General features: G+C 38.2%; 1 protein-coding gene across 1 annotated transcript; it reads left to right on the forward strand.

Annotated features, from left to right (window-relative positions):
* Positions 1–1742: 1742 nt before the first annotated feature.
* depdc4 (DEP domain containing 4) lies at positions 1743–9365 on the forward strand. Its single transcript, XM_083527827.1, has 9 exons — positions 1743–1848; positions 3184–3592; positions 3669–3820; positions 5997–6192; positions 6426–6661; positions 6847–6989; positions 8049–8174; positions 8269–8347; positions 8434–9365. Exons 1-9 carry the CDS (start codon positions 1770–1772, stop codon positions 8631–8633), a joined length of 1620 nt encoding a protein of 539 aa, XP_083383953.1. The 5' UTR covers positions 1743–1769; the 3' UTR covers positions 8634–9365.
* The last annotated feature ends 206 nt before the right edge of the window (positions 9366–9571 follow it).

Genomic DNA, 9571 nt, shown 5'->3' on the forward strand with positions numbered 1-9571 from the left:
TATATTTCTTGTTTTGCGTATATAAATATGTAAATGAATACAATAAATATAAATAATATATATTATTATAAATAATAATAATAATAAATATATAGACATTAAAATAAATAAATGTTTAAACAAGTCACGTTACTCAGTAAGCAGATATACAAATAAATAAATAAATAAATAAATAATAACAATAATAATAATAATAATAATAATAATAATAATAATAATAAAAAATCTGAGCAGCTGCATCATCCCTGGATATAAAAAAGCTAAACTGTATTTTACAAAGTTATTTATATTATTATTCAGCTAATTCTTCGGCTATATGCAAGCAGATATTATTATTATTATAATTATAATAATAATAATAATAATAATAATAATAATTATTATTATTATTATTATTATTAGTAGTAGTAGTAGTTGTAATAGTAAGTAATAGTAATAATGATAGTAGTAGCAGTGGTGGTAATGATAGTAATAATAATAATAATAATAATAATAATAATAATAATAATAATAATAATAATAATAATAATAATAAAAATAATAGTAATAGTAATAGTAATCGTAGTAATAATAGTAATGTGGTAGTAATAATAATAGTAATAGTAATTGTGGTAGTAATAGCAGTAGTAATAGTAGTAAAAGCATTAATAATAGTAGTAATAGTAGTAATAGTAATTGTGGTAGAAGAAGCAGTAGTAATAGTAGTAATAGTAGTAATAGCAGTAGTAATAGTAATAATCGTGATTGTGGTAGTAATAGTAGTAGTAATAGTAGTAATAGCAGTAGTAATAGTAGTAATAGCAGTAGTAATAGTAGTAATAGTAATTGTAGTAGTAATATTAATAGTAATTGTAGTAGTAATAGCTGTAGTAATAGTAGTAATAGTAATTGTGGTAGTAATAGCAGTAGTAATAGTAGTAATAGTAATTGTGGTAGTAATAGCAGTAGTAATAGTATTAATAGTAGTAGTAATAGTAGTAATAGTAATTGTAGTAGTAAAAGCAGTAGTAATAGTAGTAATAGTAATTGTGGTAGTAATAGCAGTAGTAATAGTAGTAATAGTAATTGTGGTAGTAATAGCAGTAGTAATAGTATTAATAGTAGTAGTAATAGTAGTAATAGTAATTGTAGTAGTAAAAGCAGTAGTAATAGTAGTAATAGTAATTGTGGTAGTAATAGTAGTATTAGCAGTAGTAATAGTAGTAATAGCAGTAGTAATAGTAATAGTAGTAATAGCAGTAGTAATAGTAGTAATAGTAACAGTAATAGTAGTAATAGTAATTGTAGTAATAGCAGTAGTAATAGTAGTAATAGTAACAGTAATAGTAGTAATAGTAATTGTAGTAATAGTAATTGTAGTAGTGATAGTAGTAGTGATAGTAGTATTAGTAATTGTAGTAGTAATAGTAATAGTAATAGTAGTAATAGTAGTAATAGTAATTGTAGTAGTAATAGCTGTAGTAATAGTAGTAATAGTAATTGTGGTAGTAATAATAATAATAGCAGTAGTAATAGTAGTAATAGCAGTAGTAATAGTAATTGTAGTAGTAATAGTAATTGTAGTAGTGGACGTAGTGGTAATAATAATAATAGTAGTAGTAGTTTAATAATTTGTTATTATTTCCTTTTATGCTTATATTTACTGTTTAGTATTTTTGTATGATTGTGTTATGTTGAAAACCGAAAAACTCAAATCTAAGTTTTACAGCCTTCTCAACTTTTTTTTCGCAGTTTTACGCGCCCACCACGTCACTTCCTGTTTGGCGAAGATGGCGGTGGATTTGACTCCAAGGTTCAGAAGACTGAACAGTCAATCGAGAAGTTTTAACGAAAAGAGACATCTAACAGGTGTCCAGATAATTTTATTTCTCTCTCTCTTTTATTAATAACTTCAAAGGTATCAGGTGTTATATTTGCGTTTGACGGGAATTCCGGCGGTATAAGTTTTACAGCTAACCGGCTCTGAATCCCCAATAAATCACAACATCTTTTAAACAATTTTATTCTCTTCCTTCAGAGATGATCATATATTCGGAAACCATGGTTAAATGATCTATAATCAGTTATTAACTTTAGCATAACTAAGTGCGCTTGAATCATTCTGTCTTTCACTGGGCGTGAATTAAGGAAGGGCGAGTCGATACTGCGATATCGATATCTGCCATACTAATGGTAAATATCGATCCCATCTGTGATTTTGCTATAAAGTTAGTTTAATATATATTTTTAATGTGAATAGGAACCGTCTCTTCTGCCCTTGTGCATCTGTTTATCCCAAGCCAGGATTCAGTCACTCAGTCATAACCTCTAAGAAACTTACCTTCTAAGAAAATCTGTTAAAATATTCTGTAAATAATAGTTTTCCTAAACTTTTTAGCATTGATAAGTAACTAGATATATAATTTATGCTACTCTAAAATGGTGAACATTAAAGGAGTTTTAATTATTAATCCTGGCTTTAGAGCACTAATTCTCAGTGCAATAATAATACAAATATGTGCAGTAACCTGTATAACTGTATCATGGTAGTCTGATTTTTTCTGCCATCGGCCACACATTTCATGCAAAATATTTCAATAAGATAATAAGGAAATTGATTTATTGTGCAGCATCTATATTTAATATACACCAATCAGGCATAGCATTATGACCACCTGCCTAATATTGTGTTGGTCCCCCTTTTGCTGCTAAATCAGTTCTGACTCGTTGAGATTGAACAGCATTTACTTCTTCAGCAAATTGAGATACAGGAGCTCGTCTGTTGGATCAGACCACACGGTCCAGCCTTCGCTCCCCGCGTGCATCAGTGAGACCCGTGTCACCGGTTCACCACTGTTCCTTCCTAGGACCACTTTTGATAGATATTGACCACTACAGACCGGAAACATCCCACAAAGACACGTCAACTTTGAGGACAAAATGTTTACTTGCTGCCTAATATATCCCACCCACTAACCGGTGCCATGATGAAGAGATAATCAGTGTAAACGCTATACAATTACAATTAAAATCGAATAAACCCAAATGAGTGCTTAGGGATAGGAAAAGAATGCATTCTGGCTTTGACGCTTCTCTCTCTCTCTCTCTCTCTCTCTCTCTCTCTCTCGCTCTCTCTCTCTCTCTCGCTCTCTCGCTCTCTCTCTCTCTCTCTCTCTCTCTCTCTCTCTCTGTGAACTGTGACAGGACCGTTTAGAGCTACACAGCTGTGGCGTAACATCATCGAGGCCTTACAGACGCAGGTGGAGGTCAGGCGTCGCCGGCAGCACTTGCGAGTACATAAAGACTGCTTCACCGGCTCTGATGCTGTGGACGTGGTTCTCAGCCACCTCATGCAGAACATCTACTTCTGCACCAGTGATGTGACCCGCCTAAAAGCTGTCAGGCTGTGCCAGGCCCTCATGGACGCTCGAGTGTTTGAACCGGTCGGTGTGAAGCTCTTTCGCAGGGAAAAAGAGCTGGCATTCGAGGACTCCGGCTGCAGCCTGTACCGCTTTTTAGATGCCGACGGTCTTCCTGGATCGGCTAAGAGCGGTGCTGATCAGGAGAATGGAACATCCGTGAAAGAAAATGGAAAGGAGAAGAAGGGCTCCAGGTCAGGAAAATAAACTGTCGATAATGTATCAAGCTAAAAAGAATAGATTTTGCTGATAATTGTGTGTGTTGTGAAGGTTTGACGATATAAGGACAATCTCCAATCAATGGGCACTGGGATCCTCAGACAGGAGGGTGGAGAGAATTTTGAAAACCATTAACCTGCAACCATCGATGCCTTCTGGCCTGAATCGTGTTGGTTTATCTACTACCTGTCTCTCAAAACAAGGTGAGATGGAGAAAATCACTCGATTACATTGTAGTGTTCTGTATATATCATTTTATCCTAAATCTGTCATCCGTTTAGTGCCCACGTGAAAAATATATAAATAAATAAAATTAAATCGACGATTACAAAAATAAAGTCATAGCAATACCAGAATAAAGTAAAAAATGACGAGGATAAAGTCTAAATATTTTAATAATAAAGTTGGAATGACGAGAATAAATATTTCGTAGCAATAGTAGATTAAAGTTGTAATATTTTGAGAAAAATCACAGAATTTGAGGAAATTAAAGGTTAGAATTTAGCAGCGAGGAAATTCTTTGTCTTTTGGCGCATCTGCAGCGGAAATTGCTTGTATTGCGCAGTCTGAAATGGCGACCAGTGGTCGACTCCAAGGATATCAATGGATACATCTGCGTGCTATTCGAAAAGGAGATGTTGTTTCACAAGAGACTATGTGGATCGTGATCAAAGACACGGACGCTACGTTTCTACTGTAACCCGCACTGAGGATCCAGGAACAGAAAATAGATGCGTACTGCTACTACCTTATTCTAGTAATTTCGACTTTATTCTCGTACAGCTACACCTTTAATGTCTTAGTCCAGGACATGCTGCTTTTATGCAGAATTACTTGATGATAGACAGGTGAAGGCTTTGATAGAGCTAAAATGAGCCAAGGTTCTATCCCATAAAACATTTCATATGTACACTATATGAGCGAAAGTACATGCGGTCACCTGACCATCACGCCCATATATGGTTCTTCCATGAACTGTTACCACGTCTATGAACTTTTCACCAGTCAGACCTCAGCAGTACGCAAACAGAGCTCCATGAAGACATGGTGTGTCAAGGATTGGAGTGCGAGAACTCGAGGGTTCTAAACAGAGCCCTGATTTCAACCCTACTGAGATGCAACACTGACTGAACCCCAGACCTCTTCACACAACATCAGTGTCTGATCTCACTAATGCTCTTATGGCCCACTAGATGTTGGACCACAATCTTCCCAGAAGAGTGAGGCGCCGCAGTTTCTGAACAGCTTTTGGAACTAACGGAGCAGACTCCTGACGTTTATACTTCACCCTAGTTCAGCAGACCCCTTGTTTAAAACGAGTATAAAATATTCTGAGGGTGTGTATTCCTAGAATAAAATTTTGAACTTATACACCGATCAGGCATAAAAATTATGACATAACGATATGAGAGGTGAAGTGAATAACACTAATTATCTCTTCATCATGGCACCTGTTAGTGGGTGGGATATTATTAGGCAGCATATGAAAGCTTTGTCCTCAAAGTTGACGTGTTCGAAGCTTGAAAATGGGCAAAACCAAGGATTTGAGCGAGTTTGACGAGGGCCAAATTGTGATGTCTAGACGACTGGGTCAGAGCATCTCCAAAACTGCAGCTCTTGTGCGATGTTGCTGGTCTGCAGTGGTCAGTATCTATCAAAAGTGGTCCAAGAAAGGAACAGTGGTGAACCAGCGACAGGGTCATGGCCGGCCGAGGCTCATTGATGCAGCTGGGGAGCGAAGGCTGGTTCGTGTGGTCCGATTCAACAGGCGAGCTCCTGTAGCTCAAATTTCTGAAGAAGTTAATGCTGTAATGTTTTGGCAGCAAAAGGGGGACCAAAACAATATTAGGCAGATGGTCATAAAGTTATGACCAATCGATGTAGATGGATGAGTGGAAATGCTTTTGGACATGAGTAAAATTTGCTTTCTGATTTTATAATTAGACCAAACGCAGACATTCTGTTGCTTTCTTAATTAAGAAGCTCCTAACAGTCTGGTTAGGTTTGTTAACAATCAAATGTAGGATTTTTATTTCTGAAGCATTTCGAATACACAGGTGGTCCTCGACTTACGATGGACATGTGCTCCGATGACCACGTCGTAATTTGAAAATATTCGAGACATGGCACAGCCTACCCATGAGTCTTAATCGATCAGTATGGGATTGTACACTGTAATTTGTTAATAATTTAACAAATAACAGTATATAATTTATCAAAACAGGTCAATTTATAGTGCTGTACAGTATATATGTATGTAGCAGTGGGCGCAATACGCAAACTTAAAATATTTGTATTCGTATCGCTATCGTCATTGTAAGATCGAACGTCGAACCATAGTAACTCAGGGACCATCTGCATGTTGTTGTTGTTTTGCAGTCATACAAGAAGTGTGGAAACAACAAACCCTTCTGCAGCTGTTGCAGTTAGTGGAGGTTCCTGTGTTGGACTGCATCCTGGCATCATCACCCTCAAAATCCGCTCCTCTTCGCATGCGTTTGCTGAGGAACCATGACCTGGTCATCTCTAACACATGTGTGGACCGGGAAGTCTCCCAAGTCCTCAATCTGCCAGAGTCAGTGTCCAATACGGCGGCTGTATGAATCAAACAAAAGATGAATTTAAAAGAGTTTAGTTTTAGATTAGGTCTTGAATTACAAATTCATTATTAGGGATTATTGGAAAGTCAATCAGGAGCAGATCATGTTCTGACTGTCACTTATAGATTTGTAGGTTTGTCATTATATTTAACCTGTTGATGTTAGTATATTAGCATTGTTATACAGCCACCCTCTTTGTCTGTGAAAGACTGGACTCGTGGCTGACGGCGGCTGCAGACTGTCTGGAGCTGTTTCCAGACGAGACGATCGTGTCGACAGGAGAGCAGCTGCTTCAGGTCCATGCTGTGGATGATGGCGAGAAGCTGGGTACCTACAAGAAACTATTGTTCGACACCATTTCCAAGTTCTACAGCAGTCAGGAGCGAGTTCCCCTGCTGGCTGGACAGTACATGGACATCCACGCGGGCATCCTCAAGCTACTTGGTAAAACTGATGCGGAATACAATAGTGCTAAGTATAAAGCTTTCCGTGATTCTGGCTTGAACACCTGCTTGAACACCTCATAGAGGAAAAAGTTGTTCTTAATACTGATGATACAGTAGAAAATACTTAGAAATTAGTTTTTTTGTTGTTGTTTTTTGTGTATAAATGCATTGTAATGTGATCAGACTCGGGTAGGACCGAGGATGCTCTAAAGGCATCTCAGCTTTGGCTGCGGCTTTTGGACACCAGCTGTAGGAACGAACTGCGCAGACTCCTGACCTTCATGGCTGAAGCTTCAGACCCCAAAGCCTTCCAGCTACACAAAACGGTGCAGTTCCTGAAATTTGACTCTGTGTTTACCAGGTTTATTATTTATTACAGTTTTATTATAATATATATTTCGTTTAGTTGCTTATTTAAAAAGAGGTTAATATTATGTTTCTAAAAATCTGTGTTTTTTTAAATGTATAAATGTTGCTATTTCTTACTGCAAATGTCTTGAGCTTTAAAGATGTAATGACTGGTGAGTGAAGTTGCACATCTAACACATATATACATACATCGACCAGACATAATATTTTGACATTATAACATTGTAAATAACACTGATTATCTCTTCATCATGGTGTCTGTTAGTGGGTGGGATATTATTAGGCAGCTTGTGAACATTTTGTCCTCAAAGTCGACGTGTTAGAAGCAGGAAAAATAGGAGAGTGTAAGGATTTGAGTGAGTTTAACAAAGGACAAATGGGATTTGAACTCATGACCGTCTGAACAGAAGTCCAACATTTTAACTATTGAGCAACTCCTTCCCCTGTCATATGAACCATTATACTTTTTTTTTGTTGACATTGTATAGGGAAGCACTATTTTGTTTTGTTTTCTTAATGAGGGTTTTCCAGACAAAACTGGTTGTAGGTTCTTTGTTACAGACTGATAAAAACCTTACAGCAAGTAGTAGCTCAGTGGTTAAGACACTGGACTTCTGATGAAAAGGTTTAAATCTGTTCCCACTGTTGGGCGCTTTGTGCAAAGCGCTTAACCCTCAAGTGCTCGGTTGTATAAACCTTTGGATAATGAGACCTGCTGTAAATATTAATTACAATGAACACAAAATCCATAACATCACAGGGAACCCCCAAATGTTCTAGGGCTTTGATCAGAGAGAGAAAATGATTGTTTGTTTTTTTTTTAAAGCATGCTTTATGTTATTTTCATAGCATAAACAGCATAAACGAGTTTGTTGTTTGTGAAAAAAAACCCCAATAAGCAAACTACAGATACCAAATTGTGACCGAAGTACTCCTCAGTCTCTTTTTCGAAATGTATTGCTTTCTTTAAGCCTAATTGCAGAACAAAAACGTGTCTTGTTTGTGTCTGTGAACAGATGGAGAACAGGGCTCTAATCAGCAGGACTTTTATGAAGGCTATGCTTCAGAGTAAAGATGTGTCTCGTGCTCAATGTGAGCAGCTCCTGCTGTTTCTCATGGATCACCATTTACATCTGTTCAAGGTACTTCTGTTTCACTCCACTCCACTCCTGGCTTTTATTTGACTTTCAGCAAACCTTACAGCCTGCCTGTTTTGATTTGACACAATGATACCAGACCCCGTTGTCTCTGATCGAGGCGGTGACGAAGGCCTTACAAACCCTGCAGCAAGGCCGGAATCCAGATAACGTGGCGCGTAAGTCCGCACTCAGAACGCATCAGCCGATGGCGCTCTCCGGATCGACTGCACGCACTAAACCCGCTCTCTGTGTTGCTGTTTAGTGTTCGCATTCTGTCAGCAGATGTCAGCACAGCAGTTCAAAGAGCAGCGAGAGAAGAACACCTTCGCCAGCCTGAAGCAGCTCATCGAGCACATTACGCTTAGCAACGAGCTGTCGATCAAACAGAGGAGGCGACTCATCAAGGAGTTTCAGAAGCACCACCCAGCAGTGTTTCTCCACCATTTCTCCTCCACCTTCTAGAACATGCGGCATTTTGAACGTCTCTTCGAAGACGACATCGTCGTTGGTTATTTTGCTAAAAACTTGGTAGATTTCGTACGGTAAATTCTAGCAGGCAAACCTAATTTAGTAGTGGTAACACTGGCAATATTAAAAGCTGCTGTCGCATAAGTTTTCGGACAGAAAATAGATTTTGCGGAAATACACTGAACGTACAGAAGTCCTAAGAGGCCAAGCATTGCGACATTTTTCTTTCCCTGTTTTTTCGTGATCACGACTCGGCATTTTCTTGTCATCTCGACATATTTTCCATAGATGCATCATCGCAGCATCATGAATGATCGCATTCGCTTTTACTTTGATCAGGGACTCACTCAAACTGGAACAGCTCTGTGTTTACGATTGACAATATACACATAGGCAGTGGTGGATGAAGTACACAAACCAAGTCAGAGTTTCTTCCATCATTTATTCCTCTGAAAATGCATCTGCTTGCTGTAGAACTGATTCTGAACTGTATGTCCGTGCTACAAAGATACCGAGGGGCAATCAAAACAAGTTCGGAACAGGCCCCGTTTGGTGGTTCGCTTCGTGTTTGACCAGTTAAGTTTTTATTCCTCTCACAAATAAAAAGAAACGACCGATTTCACAAAACGTAGTTCAGTTCAAAGACATTTGGCTTTGAAATGTAGTGAAGGTAAAGTAATAGTCTCGCCAAATGGAAATTCTCCAGTAAAGTACAGATACGTGAAAAAAACATTTATTAATTTTCTCCCGCTTATCCGTAATTCGGGTCGCGGGGGCAGAAGTCTAAGCAGGCCCCCGCCTTCGACTGCTGCCCAATCCTCACAGCACCGTCCCTTACGGTCCCTCCTGCAGGTGGTGAGCCCACGGGAAGGCGGCCCCACGTCACTCCGACGTCACGGACCTTGATATTTCCCTCGTAAGGGACCCCCGGA

Source organism: Silurus aristotelis, assembly GCF_946808225.1.
Source record: "Silurus aristotelis genome assembly, chromosome: 24".
NCBI classification, from domain to species: Eukaryota; Metazoa; Chordata; class Actinopteri; order Siluriformes; family Siluridae; genus Silurus; species Silurus aristotelis.